Source organism: Platalea leucorodia, assembly GCF_965183815.1.
Source record: "Platalea leucorodia genome assembly, chromosome: 5".
Lineage (NCBI taxonomy): Eukaryota > Metazoa > Chordata > Aves > Pelecaniformes > Threskiornithidae > Platalea > Platalea leucorodia.
Window position 1 is genome coordinate 17,298,278 of NC_138827.1, and position 19,406 is coordinate 17,317,683.

The 19,406-nt window shown below is 44.8% G+C and overlaps 1 protein-coding gene across 4 annotated transcripts in view; it reads right to left on the reverse strand.

The window, feature by feature from the left end:
• Nucleotides 1–269: 269 nt before the first annotated feature.
• The window catches only part of LOC309590737 (mesothelin-like), a 77,960-nt gene continuing 58,823 nt past the window's right edge, over nt 270–19,406 (reverse strand). For 2 of the 4 annotated variants that reach the window (XM_082312148.1, XM_082312146.1), the window contains exons 4-30: nt 17,300–17,340; nt 16,678–16,699; nt 16,540–16,567; nt 15,647–15,731; nt 14,439–14,600; nt 14,050–14,252; nt 13,521–13,612; nt 12,687–12,817; nt 11,919–12,040; nt 11,318–11,489; nt 10,787–11,002; nt 10,509–10,679; nt 9,296–9,442; nt 9,093–9,142; nt 8,095–8,215; nt 7,685–7,770; nt 6,953–7,082; nt 6,647–6,837; nt 5,786–5,876; nt 5,182–5,293; nt 4,768–4,952; nt 3,800–3,946; nt 3,434–3,567; nt 2,724–2,851; nt 2,005–2,099; nt 1,203–1,392; nt 270–453 (exon numbers count right to left, since the gene is read on the reverse strand). In XM_082312148.1, coding sequence (XP_082168274.1) covers nt 359–453; nt 1,203–1,392; nt 2,005–2,099; nt 2,724–2,851; nt 3,434–3,567; nt 3,800–3,946; nt 4,768–4,952; nt 5,182–5,293; nt 5,786–5,876; nt 6,647–6,837; nt 6,953–7,082; nt 7,685–7,770; nt 8,095–8,215; nt 9,093–9,142; nt 9,296–9,442; nt 10,509–10,679; nt 10,787–11,002; nt 11,318–11,489; nt 11,919–12,040; nt 12,687–12,817; nt 13,521–13,612; nt 14,050–14,252; nt 14,439–14,600; nt 15,647–15,718 — 3,243 coding nt within the window. In that variant the 5' untranslated portion in view covers nt 15,719–15,731; nt 16,540–16,567; nt 16,678–16,699; nt 17,300–17,340 and the 3' untranslated portion in view covers nt 270–358. Of the gene's footprint in view, nt 454–1,202; nt 1,393–2,004; nt 2,100–2,723; nt 2,852–3,433; nt 3,568–3,799; nt 3,947–4,767; nt 4,953–5,181; nt 5,294–5,785; nt 5,877–6,646; nt 6,838–6,952; nt 7,083–7,684; nt 7,771–8,094; nt 8,216–9,092; nt 9,143–9,295; nt 9,443–10,508; nt 10,680–10,786; nt 11,003–11,317; nt 11,490–11,918; nt 12,041–12,686; nt 12,818–13,520; nt 13,613–14,049; nt 14,253–14,438; nt 14,601–15,646; nt 15,732–16,539; nt 16,778–17,299; nt 17,341–19,406 lie in introns of those variants that run through there. The other 2 variants (XM_082312147.1, XM_082312145.1) reach the window with 2 other exon arrangements.

The window sequence follows — 19,406 nt, forward strand, 5'->3', positions numbered from 1 at the left end:
CATAGTAAAATGTTGACATCGCTTGTGTTGCAGGAATATGGCTGAGCCTTACCTGGGCTTGGTCTGTACAAAAGGCAAAGATGCTGCTCTGAAGAATCTGAAACCTTGCTTTCAGACAGAACACTTTTTTGGGGTTTGGGTTGGGGGTTGGGTTTTGGTTTTTTTTTTTGTTTGTTTGGTTTTTTTTTTTTGAGTGATTTTAAAGAGAAAAGTACCTACAAGCGAACCCTGGGGTGCATACCAGTTGCCTGCTAGCACTGACCATCCCCTCACCCCCCAGGCATGGCTGTCCCTGAGAGGCCTCAGAGCAGGTCACGGGCTGGTCCCCCTCATCTTGCTTTCTCTTGAGGGAAGATTTTCAAGACAAGACCAACATCATCAGGAAACTGATAAGCAGAGTAGGCAGGAGGTGGAGCGTCACGGCCACAGTACCCAGAGAGGTTGAGGATGGTGCTGGAGAAAAAAAAAAAAAAAAAAGAGGGGGCATCAGTGCAAACAAATCAACAATTGAACTATTCCCCCACAGGGGAGAACATCTCTTTATGCCACATGTAGGGAAGATCTTTGGCTTTCTGACTGGGGCTTTCTAACTGGTAAATAGCCACCCCAAGAGGACCACCAAGTCAGAGCCCAAATCTAACACACAGCACAGGAGGAAGCTCTGGAAGTGCTTGCTCAGTTGAGATGTTCAGCCAGCAAGGATGCTCTCAGTGGGATTACAGGATTGCTTCTCATCTTGGACCCAGAATTTGCTCTGCAAGGCTTACGGCTGCTTGGCAGAACTGAACCTGCTGCCCCTTGACACCAGGAGGTGAAGGGAGGAGGTGAGCACTGCCCAATGCATTTTATTTGGGCTGGGTGGACAGGAAGTAACAAGTGCCACTGAAAGGGGTCCGCAGCAGCCCAGATCAACAGCCTCTGCTCTCTCAGCACAAAAGCAGCCAGCAGGACTTTCCAAGGGCCTTGGCACAAACACTGCTGAGAGCGGGAGCAAAGCTGTTTGGCAGTGCTGCCTGAGGCCACCACTTGCCTGAGCAAGGCACTGACTCGGGGCCCCAGGAGCTACATCAGCTTGGTGCAGTCACTTCTCTTTCACAGACAACTGAAAGCACCTTGCTTCCGTAAGGCAGTTCTTCTCCTTGCTGTAACCCAAAAATAAGTATGTAAAGCACAACAATCAGGGGTCCTAACATACTACGTACACTGAAATTTGGGCGTGACGATGTTCATGTAGCCTTCTTGTGTTCCCCCGGTGAGCCCAACATGCAGTTTATCCAGTTCTGATTGTTTCTGCATTTGGACCCACTCCCGGATGGGAGACTTGTTCTGCCATTTCTCCAGATCTCTAAGATTCATCCCCAGCAAGCCCTGAACCTCAGAAAGTGTCAGGTTCTAGGAGAAATCAAAGAGCAAGAATTACAGGTGTAAATGCAGGAACAGGAACAATACCTCTGACCAAGGAATCGATGAGGTTTCTGTTAGCAGAAGTGTGAATAACAAGGAAGACAAATTTCTGGTGAGTGATTTCAGTTGGGACACTCTTGCCTTAGGTTAGGGGAATGAACACAATGGTTCCTTCAAAGCCTGTTTCTGTTGTCTTCTGATGACAAGTCTCCTACACCCAAGTGGAGGCCCCAGTCCCTGCTCGAATCACTGGGCTTTCTTCCAGAGTTGATGATATTACTGCTAACACTCTTGTTAAAAGATTTGTCACATAGCTGTGGACTGTAGTCTCGTGGACACCTGTCCCCTGCTCCTACCACTACCGCCATGAGAGCCTACTCTAAAGAAATTCCCCAGTAAGACTAGCTAAGCATCCATGCATGACTCCAATTTACATTTTTAAAGAAAATTTCAGGCTAGTTCTCCACTTTCTACTGGTCTAGCATCATTCTGAATTTGATGGAGTGACTCCTGATTTACACCAATGGACAATGCAACCAAAACCAACTACTTAGCATGATACAAATGCAAGGACTCAAATAATTTCAAGATTCAGCTCACCAGCAAGGAGTCTCTCCTTAACGTCGCTAAAGTACTAACTTTCATATTCACGTTGTCCTTGCTCAGAGCTCTGAGATCCACACCAGGAGCACCCCCTGGGACCCAAAAGAGAAAGCATATCAATGCATGGAGGACAGCCCTCAAGTGAGCAGTGTTGTGTATCTGTATAAGCTGGAGCTATAACGATGTCTCCAAAATTTATTAGGCTGGGGGTGCTAACAGAGTGAGTTCCAACTGCAAAAATATATGGATGCTACTTCATTTTGCTGGGAGGTATTATTATATTGGCCATTAAACCAATCTGTGACAATGTCAGACACCAGACAGAGGGGTAAGAAGAGTTTGCTCAGGCTGTGAATAAATTCTTGGCTTAACAGGGAAAAAAATCTCTGTTTTGTGACATGGACAACAGCTGTGAGATAAGCATTAAGCATTAGCAGCTTGATTTCTCGTGGATCTAGCAGATCTTACCCATCCCAGAAGTCATGAGTTTGATTTTCCCTGTGATAGTCTGACAATCGATTTGGGCAACTTTAAGTCAGGTACAGAATCCTTCAAGAATGTTTTATGCCATCTACAAGTTGGAAAAGACCCAAACTCTCTGAAACTCTTAATAGCTTGGCTTTGAAAACTCCCACATCTTAGATGGTATTTGATACCTATTCAGTTTCTGGCTAAGACCTCTCCCTTTCCCCATAACATGCTGTTCTTTTACATACCTAGATATGGTTCAATAAGCTCATAGTAAGCAGGTAAATAGTGCTGGTCTGAGAAAGCACGTTTTGCTTTAGCATATAAGATGTCTTTTGTAACCTCTGAACAGGCCGAAGGATTCAGAGATGCAAGTCTGCAGAAAAATGAAGATTTAAGGAGAGAAAAGTTTTTATTATCTTCAACTTCTTCAACTTGAAGAAATTTCGAACTATTCTGAGTATCTCTCTGGGATTCTCTACATAGGACAGGCTACTCCCTCTCCCCCGTAGATAGAAGAGGTATGGAGAGAAGCTAAGTGGAAAAAAAAAAAAAAAAAAGCTCAGTTTCCTGCTCAAAATGACATGTCTTCCAAGTTATGATGGCTCTGATGGTGCATAAGTTTATGTCTTTGCAAAGATATAGTTATTTAATTAATTTAATTTAGCAGTCTTTCAAAGGAATTTAAATTAAATTTAATTAACTCTTTTTTGTCTCTAGATAAAAGCATGCATGCAGACCATATCTGTTTTCACCTGAGGTGCAACAAAGAGTTTGATTGCAAATCTAAGCCCTTCCTGGCAGGATGGGGAACAGCAGGCTTTCAAACCTGGACACAGAGCAGGTACTAAGTTGCTTCCCAGATTTCCTTTCACCGAGTGGAGAGAAAAGGAAACTGCACTTGCTGATGGGAAAGTGCTTATGCAAGAAGCCAAGAGCATCACAATATTTCACTCACTTCAGGCTGTTGGAGTCTATCATATTCAACTCGGCTGCATTCAGAAGGCACACGTATTTTGTACCAATTGCGTTCAGTGCAGTGGCATTCAAGGCATTTCCCAACCCAACATATCGTTTAATTATTGCAGAAGCCTAGAAACACATTTAATTTTTTCAAAAGTTAACCTGATTCAGAATTTATGTTTTCATCCTCAGAAGAAAAACAAATGCAATAATTACAAAAATACAACTGAATCATTTCAAATCTGTTTGTTTGGACCTCAAAGATGGGCCAATCATGTCTGAACCCACTAAGCTAGTCCTAAATCAGCAGCTCCCAAACCAGGAAGCAAACATGGACAGGAAAGCAAACCCAAATCCCCACCTGATCATCAAGGGGCTCATTTTTTAGCAAGATAGCCAGCACGTCAGCTGAAGTTATGTTCCATCTGGAAACGTCCTCAGGGGTGATGAAAGCAGTGAGAGGGCCCAGTTTAGGGAGCAGACTTTCAGGATACCCATCAGGATATTTCTGTGGAAAAACCATTGTTATTGCTATGAACACTCATTATCATGCCTGTGCTTATGAATTTATGCTCTTTGCAAAATCTATGTGGAAAAGCCCTAAAGGTCTGCAAGGAATAAGAAACCAAAGCCAGTGAGATTCCATGAGCCCATTGGTCCTTTTTCTGCTCAGGCAAGCAGGCGCCAGGGAAGGAACAAAACCTGAAGCACTGTGAACTGACTCAACATGGACCCAAGCGGGCAGCATGCCTTGCAGTGGTGAAGGCTAATCAAATACTGGGCTTCCCCAGCAGCAGCACAGCCAGCAGGTCAAGGGAAATGATTATTCCCCTCCATTTGGCTAGCACTTGCGAGACCCCATCCGGATACAACATCCAGTTTTGGGCTCCCTAGTACAAGAAAGACTTTACCAAAGTCTAGCAAAGACTAGCAAGTCTAGCAGAGGGCCATGCTGGTCAGGGGGGCAGAAGCACACAACATACAAAGTGGAGCAGTTGGACTGAGGGAGCTAGGTTCTTTAGTTTGAAGATGAGAAGACTAGGCGAGGATTTTATTACTGTCTTCAGCTACCTAATGGGAGATTATAGGGACGATGGAGCCACACTCTTCTCAGAGGTGCACAGTGAAAGGATAAGGGCCAACAGGCAATGAAAATTCTGTTTAGATATTAAGAAATACATATTTTCACAATAAAGGTGGTCAAACATTGGAAGAGGAGCCCAAAGAGATGGTGGCATCTCAGTCCTTGGAGATACTTAAACTCAACTGGACAAGTCCCTGGAGCAATCTCATCAGTAGATAATTTAACATTCTTCAACCTTGCATTACCTCATCCAGATTCCTCTTCAGCACAGCTAATTGCTGAATACTGAAGGGGTAGGTCAGTATCTGAGAGAGGTGATTCTCCAGAGAGACATTCTTCAGGCAAGCATGTAACTCCTCAGGTGTGTAGTAAATAGGCATCAAGTCATCGTTAAGATCCATCTCTGTTATCTGCTTGTCAGGTGGGCAACCTGTTGAAGCAATTATCAAATGTGCTCAGTGTTAAATCCTTTTGCTTCAAGCTCTGAATGCTCCCTTGCTGGAGATGGACACATATGCAATCACAGTTCCACCCTCCTCCTGGGTAACCAAGTGTTTCATAGTTCAACTCAGACATATTCAGGGAGACCCACAAGCACTAGGGTCAACCCTGTTAACAAGGGGAATGCTGCCATTATGGATCAGAGAAAGCTTCCATACCATCGGCACGCTTATGCCTAGTAGGCAGGAGTTCTTCAACAACAGTGCCCAGCTGTTCCCTTGACAGAGGTGAATCGTGTGCAAAGTTTTTCAGCCAAAGACTTAAAGCATTCTGCAAAGAAAATGTTTTATCAGGGGGATATTGCAATCTTGGGCCTATCACCAGTATAAGAAGTTGCTACTCACACAGACAAGAAGCTTCAATGTGAAAGTACTCTGGGCTGCAGACCTGCTGCTGTAAGCCTAGAGACCTTTCCTTGGTAAGCCAAAGGCAAATTTCTAAATGGTTCAACTCTATCATATCCCACGCCCCATAAATGATTCTACCTCCTCAAAGTGTTGTATATAGTTACTATTGCGTTCCACCTCTGGTACTCTTCTGACAGTTACAGGAAGAGGATGAGAGCAATCTAGATCTGCAGTTCCAGGCTGTCAGCTTGATTCAGCCCTGACTTCTCATAGACCATCCATCCCCTTTGGCACCACACTTTTAGATGAGGACACTACTGAAAACATACTGGCTGAACAACCCCCATCATACTTCTTCCATACTGCAGGACCGAGAGCGCTTCCCAAACTCCCCACACCTCTCTGAATAACCCACCTTGGGGATCTTCTGCAAGATGCTGTGATCAAACACAGGAATCAATCCACTGAGCTCATTCAAGGTAAAAGCTGACCACATTACAGGAGGCCTGCATACAAAAATTAGCAGGGATCAGCTTTCAAGGAAGAACAAAAAAAAACCCACCACACCTTAAAAGCTGCCAGGATTATGTCCTTGTAACATCTGAAGTTAAGAAAATACAAGATTTAAATCCTAGAAGTTCTTGATCACTTCCTGTTACACAAAACTTCATTCCACCAGAGCAGGAGCAATTGTTAGTAACATGAAAAAGGAAGGCTGGATAGGAAATGGAATTTAACAAAAACATTATTTTCTTAATCATGAAACCCAAAAGAATATCTGTTGCTTACTACCACCCAATTCAGTGCCAAGATCTCAGGGCATTTGACACGGGAAGGGAAAATATTTTGCCTCCCTGGACAATGTCTCTGTCAGCTATAGCCAGGGATTTATTAAGCATCTGTCAGTTTGACAGGTAGAAACAGAATGCCTTCTGAAAGTCAGTGGCTGACAAACAGCTAGAGCCCACCTGTGTTCATCAGAACAGTCTCAGAGAAGTTTGATTAATGAAAAAAATAGACCAGAGGAAAGGCTTTTATAACTAGAGCAGGTGAGACACAGGAATGACAATGTATTTTTCAGTGGAATTCGAGCCAAACTTTTCAGCTGAAAGAAGTTCAAATAAAACTATGTAAAAAGCCCAATGTGAAATTCAAAAGCAACCAATTATTCAAGTTTTTGATCAAGCTGGTTGGCTGGAGTTCACTTAGGTCTTAACAGGACAATGGTTTTGTTTAAGGGAACTGTTTTGCTGAAGCCCAGAAGAAAAATTCATACCCAAATGTAGTGTTACCACTGCTGATTACACTCCTAATAGCTTTTTCTTGATTGGGCAGGAAAAATTCACACTGGCTTAATTGCTTCAGCAAATTCCCACCAGAACTTCTAATGTATTCTCCACCCAGGTCACAGACCAGACGTCCCAGAATCTCTGCATTTTCCTCATCTACTTGTGTGCCAGGAATTTCCTGAAGTAATACAAGACAGAAGCATTAAATAGAACTGGATGCCACTGTAGAAGAGCATATTCTTGAAGCCCAAGTTCTCCCCAGCCTTGTGCAGAGCTGTCCCCTCACCACATACCAAACACGCTAAAGCCTCCAAGAGCAGCTGTTTCCGCTGAGATGACTCTCTCTGCAGAACATCAAGATTTGCTTTCCCAACATTAGCAAAGTACTGCCTACAGCTTCCTGTCGCTGCATAGTCTGAAGGACTAGAAAGACAAATACTCCATGAATTCTAGTGAATGATATCAAACAGTTGGTCAGGTTCAAGGCTGTTCAACATATACTGTGCCCAATATAACATCTTCCACATCTGCAGACTAAACTCTATGCAGTTGTTCTTCCCAAAGATCCTAGTCCACATTTTTTAAAAAATTCGTTTTCACCTTAAGGAATCTATTGTGAGATTCAGCTTAAAATTGTTCAAGATTTGGATACAGAATCACAGTGGGTAGCTACTGGAAAAAAGAAATCCACTCTACTCTGTTTTCTTTGGTGTTGTAAGGGAAAAGCACATTCACAGAGGCCAGAAAGCACTAAAACCACATACTGGTTTCATATCCAAACAGACATATGTAAAAAGAGCTTTATACTGTTTATATTAATATGACAGATGGTTGAATCTGAAAGGACCTTAAAAACCTTTTGAAAGCTTTCTGCAATCTGATTTCTTTCCCCCCTGTAATGAGGCCTGAACAAGTTTGAAATATACATCAAACATGAACTCGTCATTACCAGTCCGGTTATAAAGTAATATCTCTTTTTCCTACTAAGTACTAAGGCAACAACATGAAAACCATAGCACAGTTACCTTAAGAACAGCAACAGGTCTTTAGGATAGCTGTCTAAATCCTTGGGAATCCCATGCAGCGTCACCATCTTCACTAAGCAACTCAGCTGAAAGGACACCACAGTTTACAAAGAAAGAAAACAGCATGAAAACATAAAAAAATAAAACAAAGATTTTACTCTGCTCCTCCAAAGCAAGGGCGGGGGGGGGGGGGGCAGGAAGAGACCAAAATTGGAGGTTTTGATTCCTGAGAAACCTAGCCAACTGGGTTTTGACTTCTCCTCTCTTCAGGGCAATTCAGAACTGTAGGATGGAGACTCAGCACCAGTTACATTTGTCCTAGCTGAAAGTGGTTTTGTTCTTGCTGAACAATCCTCATTGCTATCTTCATGACATCATCAAACATGGCATTTTGAAATATGGGAACTGACCTGGTCTTCTCCTAGCTTGACATTCTTCTTCTTCATGACTTTGGCTAGCTCCTGAAATCTTTCTGCTTCCATCTCATTGGCAGCTGCACATGTGAAGCCTTGGAGGACTGACTGGGAAAGCCTGAACATTTACAGAAAGCAAATCAGAGGGGCAAGGACTTCAGGAGAAAATTCAGCGCTGATCTCCCACATATATAATGACAAATACAGCAAGCATAAGCCTCCCCCATTCTCAAAGCTTAATGCTCTCCAAACTCCATCCCCTCAAAATTTCTAGTATTGACCTACGTGGGAGATCAAGAAGCCATCACTGGCCAAATATAATCCAGAGACTCGTATTGGAAGTAGAAATGCAGGGACCTCCACCCCAAGCAGTACTGCTGTATCCTGATTTACAAGATCAGTCTCCTCCCTGTGTTTTCAGACATACCACATGTTGAAAATTAAATGGAGTTGTCCAGATCCTCATCACTGAATATAGTTCACACAGCCTGGGAGAGCTCAGGGAGAAGTCCCTAAAACTTTAATTGCTTTCTATATGGGAAAGCTTCTGTTGTGAAATCAGCAGGACACTGATGTCAACTCCATTGTTTTTCCAGACATATATCATGGTTTTCATAATTTTTCATCTCAGATACAAGAGCTGACAAAAGACATATCAGCCCCACTAAATTTAATCCCTGGAATAGCACTGTGGAAGACTGACATATTCTCCGATTAGAAATGCCTTCCACAGAGCCAGTCAGAAGCAAGGTTCCAGGTGCAGTCTGAGCCAGCACAATTGTTTTAGAAAGCAAGTGTGACTTGTGGGTACATTTTGCAGCTGACACCCTGGTAAATCTTGATGCTACATGCCTGTGTTTGAGTTTGCATGGTATTTGCCATCTGTTGCTATGGATTGAATATGGTGGGTCTGCCATATGTACCAAAGGAAACACGGAAGTTCAATCAAAGCAAACACAAACACGGAAAATGGAAGGAGAGAAGAAAAACGCTACCTGCTGAAGTCAGGCTCTGTCTTTATCACATCACTGAAAAACATGGCAGCCTGTGAAGCAAAGCCAGAGTATCAATGATTTACCACGCTCTTCCGCAACATTCACCTGTATTTTCAGACAGATTTGCAGAGCAGACTCATAGCTCTGTAGAGTCCAAGGCTGACACTGAGGGATAAGAAGGGCACAAGCCACCAGCATATTACCTGATCTCGGGTCCACATTTTGCTGTTGAGATCCTGAATATTTGGCTTCTCTTCCCCAAAAACAAGCAGTGATTTCGGAATGTAACTGGCCAGAGCATCAGGGATATATTTAACCAGGTCAACAGGGTGGCTTACACTGGAGGAAATCTTTAAAAAAAACCAAACAAAACAAAAAAAAAACACAACCAAACAAACAAAAAACACACAAACAAAACACATATCATTCAAACCCTGTGGCTAAAATACACAGTTGCTGGAGAAGACATGATGAACTGGAAAGAAGCCAGGCAAATTCCCCTGCTGATTATCTGGGTATTTCTCAGAGACCTAACACTATGAAATATTTCCTGTTTGACATATTCATCAGACTAGGAGAGAGCTGCTTGGAACTAATACCTAGGGTCCTGATGAATGGGAACGATTCAGTCTCTTATAAGTTTCTACCTCCTAGCTTTATGCCCTAAAAACGTTTAACGGGCCAGAAAGGAGGGACACTTTTCTCTCCTCTCTGCCAACCCAAACAATGTCTCAACTTGCTGAGGGCACGTTGCAGAACAATCCTGTGGTGAATGAGACGTTATTTCCCTAATGCTTCACACAGAGCCCTGGCACCCTATTGCCCCAGGACATGCTATAGGCAGGGCCTCTGGTGCCAAACACAGCTCAGAGTCTTTGAGGGAAGACGAATAGCAACAAACTTAAATGCTACACATGCAACTTGAAGGCTAAAGTCATGGCAAGAAAAAAAGGCAAAGAGGTGTCCAAATCCTACACAATCACATGGGGGGATGAAATAGTGCATTGCTGAAGGATCGGCCTACCCTAAAAGGGACTTTCTAAGCTGCCTTCACTTCTCACACGTTCTCACTCCAAACCGTGACAATATCATTTCTCTGAGAGCATCTTTTCAAGTCAGTGGGGAATAGTTTCTAGGACCACGCTGCAAAACAACTGTCTCTTCTGCCCTCGTCCCCAAGAGGCTCGGCAGGACACACTGGCTGGCAGCCAAGGACATCTACACAGGCACAGTGATAGGGACTTGAGATGCTTGTCTGGATGCACATTCTGTTTAGCAATGACCAATACCCCCAAGGGAATGCTGTCTGGGTGTGCAGGTGCGTGTCAATGCCTGGCCCCAGGTAACCAGTGTTCTTAACTGCGAGTCACTGGAGCTTTGCTAATTTATGACGCCTGAAGAGAAAAACAACTTCACCTTTTCCACAAATATCATTTTCAGAGCAGAGGGCAGGGTCACCATTTGCTGAACAAACTCAGGCAACTTAATGGCTTCCAAGATCACTTCTGGAGACAGACTTCGAAGTGTGCTGCTGTTGAGGCCAGCCACCAAGCTCCCTAGCTTTGCCAGGCTCTGTCCATCCAGGATCTGAAAGGTAATGCATGCAGGCATGAGTACACGAAGGGCCAAACATCATTTGCTGGCAGCTAGCTATGGCAGGCGTGAGGTGCATTTGTGGACCTTATCCTTCGTACCCGATAGCCAGAGCTGAGCAGTTTGTTGATAATAGTGCTGGACTGCTCAGCGTTCCAGCCGCGAACTTCACCCAGGGCAGAAATAGATGCTTCAAGGTCTTTATCACTGATGCCATTTTCGATGTCGGATATGGACAGCCCAACTGCAGCCTGGCCCAATGCACGCAGGATTGCAGGAGGGAAATGCTCAAACTTTCTCACCAAAGAGGATGCAACCTGAAAAGGTCCCACACAGACAGAAAAGAAAGTCAGAGGAGCAATGACGTGAGCCTATTGGATCCTACAGCCTTTGGATGTCTTAAATCACTGGACTTTATGCCTCAAAATTGTGTGATGAAGCCTGTTGATGGACTGCCTCCACCCACTGAGAATTTTCAGATTATGAAACACCAGTCAGATGCCACAGTAAAAAAAAAAAGCAAGGTGACCTACAGGAGTGTACACAAGAGGAGGCATGGAAGTTGAATCCTCAACCCTCACAAATTTTGTCTATGTGAATGAAGAACTGAGTCGCAAGGCTGGACAGATTACCTGCAGTTCCTCTGTTGTCAGGGAGGAGGGAACTCTCTCTCTAGTTAATCCTCTGTGTGTCAGGTTCAACGGGCAGTTCTTACTGATCCTCTGGGCCAAGCTCAAAGCATCATCTCGGTTCAGGTTGCTCACTGCTGAGGGGCTCAGGTAGCAAACAAATCTGTCTGGGAGACTGCAGGTGGGAGACAAGGAGGAGAGGTTGCCAGTATGACAGACAGTGGCTCTGTCACATCCTTCCTCTTTTTGCAAAGGATGCTTTTTTCCAGTGTGCATTTCCCCGATTCATTTTAGCTCTGACAATGCTGATGCTCCTATTTACAGAGAGCACTGCTGTGTCATGCAAAACTGCAAAAACACGCAAGATGCGCTGTTGGTCATTACTTCGTGGCTGGCGCTGCATGACAGTCATTTCCCAACATCTGGAACTTGTGGTCTGGCCCCGCCCAAGATCAAGCACAATGCAATTATTTGAGGAACAGAAAAATGCTTTGACGGTTTCATGGAAGCAGCCATCAGAATCACCACGCAGAAAAAACTTTTGGTAAGTCACAGTACCATGCTAAACCATAAGTCAGATAGGAAGTCAGGTCAGGTCCTATACCTCGATAACGGAAAACCAGGTCCAGAGGTCAGTAGCAAGGTATAGTACACAGCTGTCTCCTGGAGCAAGGTGAGATTGCTGGCCATCTGCATATTGACTGGATCCCTGGCAAATTTTTGAAGCTGAGGGTGTTGACATGGGGGGGGGGGGAAACACAAAACAAAAAAAAAATATTTCAGATGGATACTTTAATCCTGACAGTCACTTGGGACAGCTTGAACAAACCTCACTTCAAGCAATAAGGATTTTTTCACCTGGCTTTAAAGTTGTGAGGACATTTATTTTTTGTTTTCAAGTAATACACTGGGACTTTATTTTATTTATCTTTGCACTCCAAGGGCATGGTAAGCCTCTCACTCTGACTGCTGTAAGGCACTAAGGTGGGAGAGCTGCTAAAGGACATGGTCCTGCCCCTACAGCATAACTCACACATGCAGGCCTGGTACAGTCATTCACTAAACCAGGCCCAGGCATCAATCTAGTCTTGAGATAAAGTTTGAGTTTGCTCCTCTTTTATTGACTCCAGTTTGATTTTTGCAGAATTACCTATGTGAAACCAACTTCTGCACAAGTGCCTCTTATCACAAGAAATCATGATGGGGGGAAAAAAATAAGAACGGAAGTGACTGTTCACCATAAATAAACAAGAGAAATGTTCTTGCTGGCAGCATCTCCATGAATTTTGGTCAGAGCAGGAAGATGACCTCCCAGGCACAGAGTATTTTGCACACTGCAGGTTCTTCATCACCAAGATGAGCCTGCACTTACTGTTGGTTCGTCACCAAAAAGCTGCAGGTCTCCAACAGTAGCATGCTCCAAAAAGGATCCAAGATAATTTTTAAACCAAGCAGTGGAATTCAGACCTGGATCGGCTGCACTGTAGCATTTCTGGTTTGATCCTGCAAAACAGGCAGACATCATAAAATTACAGACTTGCACTGTATCAGGATATCAGCGGATATTGGAGATTTCTGAATGCGGAACAGGCTTCAGTCTATCAGAGATTTCAGTCAGCAGAGTGCCTCTGAGCACACATTATGCTCAAATCCATGTGTTTGTGCATTCAGATTACAAATGCACATGGGACAGGACAGATGCCTCATTCTTTCACAGCCCTCCAAGTATTTCATCACCAGTCTCTTTCTTCCTCCCTTCAAATCTGCCAAAGACTTTTTGCAGGACATTAAATTTTTGCATATGAGCTACTGCCTGGAGACAGGGGAGTCTCTTACCTGCGTCCCCTTTCTGAGCTAACTTCTGAGCTGAATTCTTTAGCTCTAAGAGTCAAACCCTGCATGGTTCTTTCACAACAAAAAAAAAAAAAAAAAAACAAACATTTGCACATGATCTAAGTCAGCATAGGACTGACTGTGCTGATGTATAAAATTCCTGGATTAATAAAGCCTTCAGGCAGGGAAATGATTCCTGATACCACTTATCACTGTCATATTCCCCACCTATTTCCATTGAAGAGGCAAGACAAATTCACAAAAAAAAAAATCTGTGAAGCCTCAGCCCTGTAACAGATTGCAGCTAATGTTGTAGCATACATCAGTGGCTTAAAGCATTCTGTTGTTTCTCAAAGAAAATCAAGTCATTTACCATCCTGGATGAGATAGTATTTGATCCCGGTGTAAAGATTCCTCTGTTCTTCCACTGGAAGGTCAGAATATATGCCATTCAGGGCAGCAACTCTAGAGGTGGATAAGAAAGGCAGACATCTCAAACACAGATGAAGTCAGATCTGGCACGGTTGAGTTCTTACAGAAACAGCTGTTACTTCAAGACCGATATTATCAATCGCATCCCTTTTCAAAGCTACCAATGTGACTTCCTTTCACAACAGCCCCCATGATCATCTGGGGGATGCACTGCCAATCCTGTGATACTGCTTTGGAAACGCAGTGCTAGCAGGGTCATTACACACACATTGACTGAAGCAGAAGACCAGTCAGAGGGTCAACAGGTGTGTTACGAAGCCTCGGAGAGAGCTTCTCAGAGACTCCATCTGGGCCTCCATCAGTTCACAGTGCTTACAGGGTTTAGTCCCTTGCTTTGGGAGGCTGGAATAAGGGCCCCTTTCCTCTCTCAGCAGCGAGGTACTGAAACAGTGTTTGTGTTCAGCACTTACATCATCCGAAATGTCTCACACAACACGTTTTTGGCGTGGAGGCAAGCAAAGGCCTCGGGGTCAAGCAGGAATGGCTGAAACCCCTTGTGGACCCACTGAGACAAAATGGATGGGCTGTCAATATCAGGTACTTGCAACACCTTCTCCCAAAGGCCATTAACGAAGACCATGTTCCACTCAAGAGAAAGAGGCACGTGAGAAAACTGCAGGCAAGAGACGAGAAGAAACGCATGAATTCAAGTGAATATGGACTTCTAAACAAACATTAACATAAACCCATGAACATTATGAACAGAACCACCCCTAGCAACAATCCCTTCTCTGGAATTAACGCTTTCCACTAGCATTAATGTTACCGGTGATCAAACAGCTGGATATGTGATACCCACCTGCTGGCTGAACACAGTCAGAGCAGCTACAAGCTTCTTGGCATCATACTTGGAAAAGAAGAGAACGGAGTATTCTGGATCCATAGCACTAACAGGTTTAGGGGTAAGGCAAGAATATAAGGATATGAGGAAATCATCCTGAAGGTCCTGGAGCCAAGCACTCTGAAAAAGAAAAAAGGGAAATCCACATAGAGATAATAAAAGGTGTGTCATATTTAGAGATGCTGCAGTATGCAATCTTCTTCAGGTCTGCTTCACTAGCTCACCTACACATTCAGCACTGTAAGGTGATGAAACTGGTTGACAGAAGAGTCAGAAGAAAGTCCAGCTTACAATGACTTGAAGCAAGTCTAAACTTACCCAGTTCCAAATGCTGGATCCTTCTGTTACCTAATCTGTGCTCCCCCCAAGCACAGAGTGGCTTTAAAAAAGTTTATTCAAAAAGGTTCCCCCCACACACACACACCCCAAAAAAAGGCCATTTGATCAAAGTGGAAACTTCCATAAGAAACTTCCTCATTCCAGAAACATTTTTCAATAAAAAAACCCAAACAGAAAACCCCACCAACAAATACCTGAAGAAATGACATCTTTTTGTTAGAAACATTTATGGGAAAATACAAATCTTTGTCAATTCAACTGCAATTAGTGGCAGCACAGCAACTTAGAGATAATGACAAAAGCAGGAAGGGAAATAAACCTGAAATATTCTAGATGACATTTCCCAGGCTGCAACTACCTTGTATTGTGCTCAGAAGTGGTTTACCCCCATGGACCAGGGTTACTCTCATGCAGAGATTGTTTCAACACTATGATGCCAGTTTCTAAGAGCCAATTTGTTATGGAAATCTCCTTTGTCCCACTTTCTTATTTGAGAGGTTTGGAAAAGCCAGCATCCCCCACTTCCACAGACAGCCCCAGAAAGGCCTTCATGCTGGTGTAGCTGCTCCTGAGCCTCATGACACAGAGCATGTGTTGCCTGGGAAGGTGACATTGCCACAGCCCAGTGGTCTGGATAGCCCGTGTGTGTTTGACCCCATCCTTTCTCTCACTCTTGTGAGGGAAACCTTGACAAGCCAGACCCCAAGCCTGCACAAGGTTCTGTCCACTCCATTCACAGCTGAGAGCGGGACTGCTTTTAAGATAGAAATGGCACTATTCAAGGAAAACAAAACACTAGCGCAGGAAAAGAAGGGGACTGCCGTTACCTGTGCACAGGCATATTGACCAAAAGTGAGGCTGCAGGGGGAAGTTTTGCCATGGGCTATCTCAAGAAGCATCTCCTGGCTGGCACTGGTGGGGAAAAAGCAAAGACATCACTCCCACGCCAGCTGCCCCAGACCTGCAGCAGCTGGGGGCAGAACTGGCTGGGAGCTGGCACTCCATCAGCAATACATCTGCAAACACAGGCATGGAACACAACTGCCCGAGCCCAAGCCCAGGCAGTCAGTAAAAGGTGTGTGAATGCCCCTGACCACATGCTTTATTCACTGAAGTTTTATTCATCTGCAGCAGGGACAGCTCTTAGCTGCTCTTGTGTAAAGGGTCCAGCCCACCCATTAAGGAGCAGAAGCAATGCCAGGCAGCCATAACAACGAGGCACAGCCCACATAACAAATACAGAGGAACAAACAAACAACAAAGATGAGAATTATTTGCTGGCACCATTCAGGAGCAGGGAGAGGGTACTTGTAAATTGTTGACCCTTAGATAGAAATCAAGTTCAATGAAGGCTTGAAGTGGACGTTTAAGTCTTGGGCCCCTACACTAGCCAAGCTAAGCTCAGCACCAATGTCAAGGCTCTCAGAGCAGTAAATCCCCACCCCGTCAGGCTGGCTGACACACCAGGGACTTGCCCTGCCTTTCTTTGTCCTGCACAGACACAGAGCCGCAGGAAGGCATTTTCCCTTTACTATTGCACTGAGCACAACTAGAGCCCTCCCTGCCCGCAGGCAATCCTGGGACTTTGTGGGGAGAAAGATGCTACACCTGGTTTCAGAGGCTTCCTGCTACCTGAAGCAACATTCCCCCCCCCCAAAAAAAAACCAGTATCACTCCCAAGGAAAATGCTGCCAAGATAATTTGCTGATGGTTCACATACCTTTTCACTGAAGCACACACAGCAGATTCTGATTCCCCCAAAAAGAGAGAGAGACAAAGATAAAGGAACTGTCATAGGGATATGTGTCAGAACCATGTCTGAATCTTCCTTATGGAGGTTACTTGGTAAGAAACTCACCATTGACAGGGGAGCTGGAGCACTGCGCCATGAGAAAGAGAACAGAGATTATCTTATCATGCAGTCACAATGGTAGCACAACATTATTTGTGATCATTGCATACAGACAAGCATATTAGCTGCAACCATTTGTGCTTGGATCTGGCCTGAAAACACTCAACTGGCTAGATCCAGAGCTTGCATCTTGCCATGCTAGGTAGTTGCCACCTACAAAATTCATATCAGTCCTGGCTCTGTACTTCAAACAGCTGGAAAGTTCAGGGTTATGCGAGTCCTCCCATCACTCAAGCATGAGGGCCAATGGGACGGACTGTTCTCCTGATGATTTGAGTGTGGTCGATGGGTGTCACCTTCATTGAACTGTCTGGTGATGTGCTTGCGCTGAAGCCCTGCAAGAAGACCTGGAGAAGCCATCCCCACTCCACTCGCTGCTTGGGAGACAGGAAGGGCAAGGGCACTTACCATCCACCTCCATGCTCAACACACTGGATCTGGCTCATAACAATTGATTCCCATCAATGCACTGCTATCAGGAAGGGGCCCACACTGACCACCAACCCACACACGCTTTGCAAGTAAAGACATGCATGATACATATCTTAAACATGCGACTTTGTCTTACCAGATATGTCCCAGCAGAAGTTGCAGCAGCTACCAGCCAACCTGGAAGACAATGTGCTGTGATTTTAGCAGCAAATCCAGGACAAAGCTCATTCCTACAGTCCAGCCCCTGTCTGGCTTAACAGACCCTGAACATCACTCATCTCACTACATCATTTTATTCCTCATTCTTGACAGTATTTCACGGAATCATTTCTGTCAGACCTTTCTGCTGTTTTCTCTTTGACTTTGTGACAGCTGACTGGGTGAGCAGACATGGGGTACTCCTCTATCCACTCCGGGTCAGTCTGGCAGAGGACAGAAATGCAGTGTCTTAGATGACATGAGGGATTGCATGCATCTCTGTCCCTAAAGAGGAAAAGGCAGGCAAAGGAGCAGAAACAACACTCTGGGGATGGACCTTCTCTCCAGGACTTCCTTGCCCAGTATCCCTTGTGCACCATGGCCAACCCATGGTCACCGATCAGCCCAGGAGGCCAGGCCCACCATGCTTATATTTCCATGATGCTTTTAGCTTTGCACCTTCTACTTGTTTCTTACAGCGTCCCCATCAACATGTCAACTGTAGCCAAGCCTGTATTGTATTTCATACATTTTTCCTGCTAAGTCCTCAACTGGATTAAAATCACCTTAACACCAGCGTATGACAGCCCTTGTGCCAGCCCTGCCCAAGAGCTTGACAGGGATTTACTGAAAGAAGTCAACCTGTCACTGCTGGCTCTTGGCAGGTCTGTGCAAGCCCTCCACTTGTCTATTCCTTGTTTCCCAACTTTTACATTGTTCTTGATGGCAACTTGCATCTCCCCTACCAATGCCATGAAGCTGGAAAGGTGGTGAAATGCAAGCTTAGGAAACCAGTAACAACATACACAGACTCAAATCTCCCTGGCATTAGTATTATTTACTTCAGAAATGTGGGGGAAATGTGGAGGAGCTGAGCCCCAAAACCAAAACACAGAAGCAACCTCCTGTGATCCCTCCACACCATATGGCTAAGGGACTGGGCTAAGCTGGCCCAGGGCAGTGTCAGTCAAACCCATGGTGATATTTGGGCACAGAAATCAACAGCACAGGAGAGCCTTATCACTGAACTGTGATGGGGAAGAAGAGGAGGAAGGCAGCAGCTTTCCTGGGTGTCCATGTGTTCACCAGCCCAATGACCTGCATTAGGAAGGGGATTATAAAATAGCTTGTAGGGATGGATGAGAGGAGTCCCTAATTAGTATAACAGCTTTTCTGATTACTAACTGTTACACCTTTTTAATCATTTAATTCATAGAGAACTGTCACTAAGTAACAGGTAAAGGAAACATACCCATAGCTGGGAAAACACAGTGCTTTCCTCTAGGCTGAACACAGATTAACTTTACTTCTAGAGAAAGTCCCGAAAGAGTTACCAACATCATAACCAAGAGTTCAGTGCCGGAGGCTGGCCCTGAGGCCACGCTTCCCTGCTGGCAGACAAAGTTGGGCTGTTTCCACCATGGTAATCACTTCCTGCTCACCTCAGGACTGGACCTTGGAAACATACAGCCAAGCCCTCTGGCCCCACTCTTGGAAAGCTCTTACACATATGTTTAAGCATGCAAATCATCCCATTCACTCGAAAAAGCAGTGTTCAGAAACACCCACGCAGGGAGAAGGAGGAAGGGTGGCTTCTCACTCTGCAAGATCAGAGAGGACCCCAACCTACCATCACAAAAATCCTCATCGTATGACAATAAATCCTTCATCTCACAACATCACAACAAAGGCTATGGACTCAGCTCGTGTCATGAACCACCTAAGATATGTGCACATCACTCTTGGGAGCAATTGCCTTCTAAAACATTGCTTTCACTCCCATGCTTTGTTAGTGCACAGGCACGCCAGGCTGCGGTGAAGCCTTCCATAATGCAAGAGACTGTCTCCTTCACCCACGTATGCCGTGCTGTTCACGGTTCACCCGCTCTTCACAGTCCCTCCTCCTCCATGAGGGCACTTCTGTGCCACGAGGTTGCTGAGTGCTGCCTGGTCTCAGAAGCACGGCTTCTTTAGAACAAGGCCATTCCCGCCGATAGTGTGACGCCACTACACTTAAATCTGCTGTCCTTCCCTTTCCAAAACCT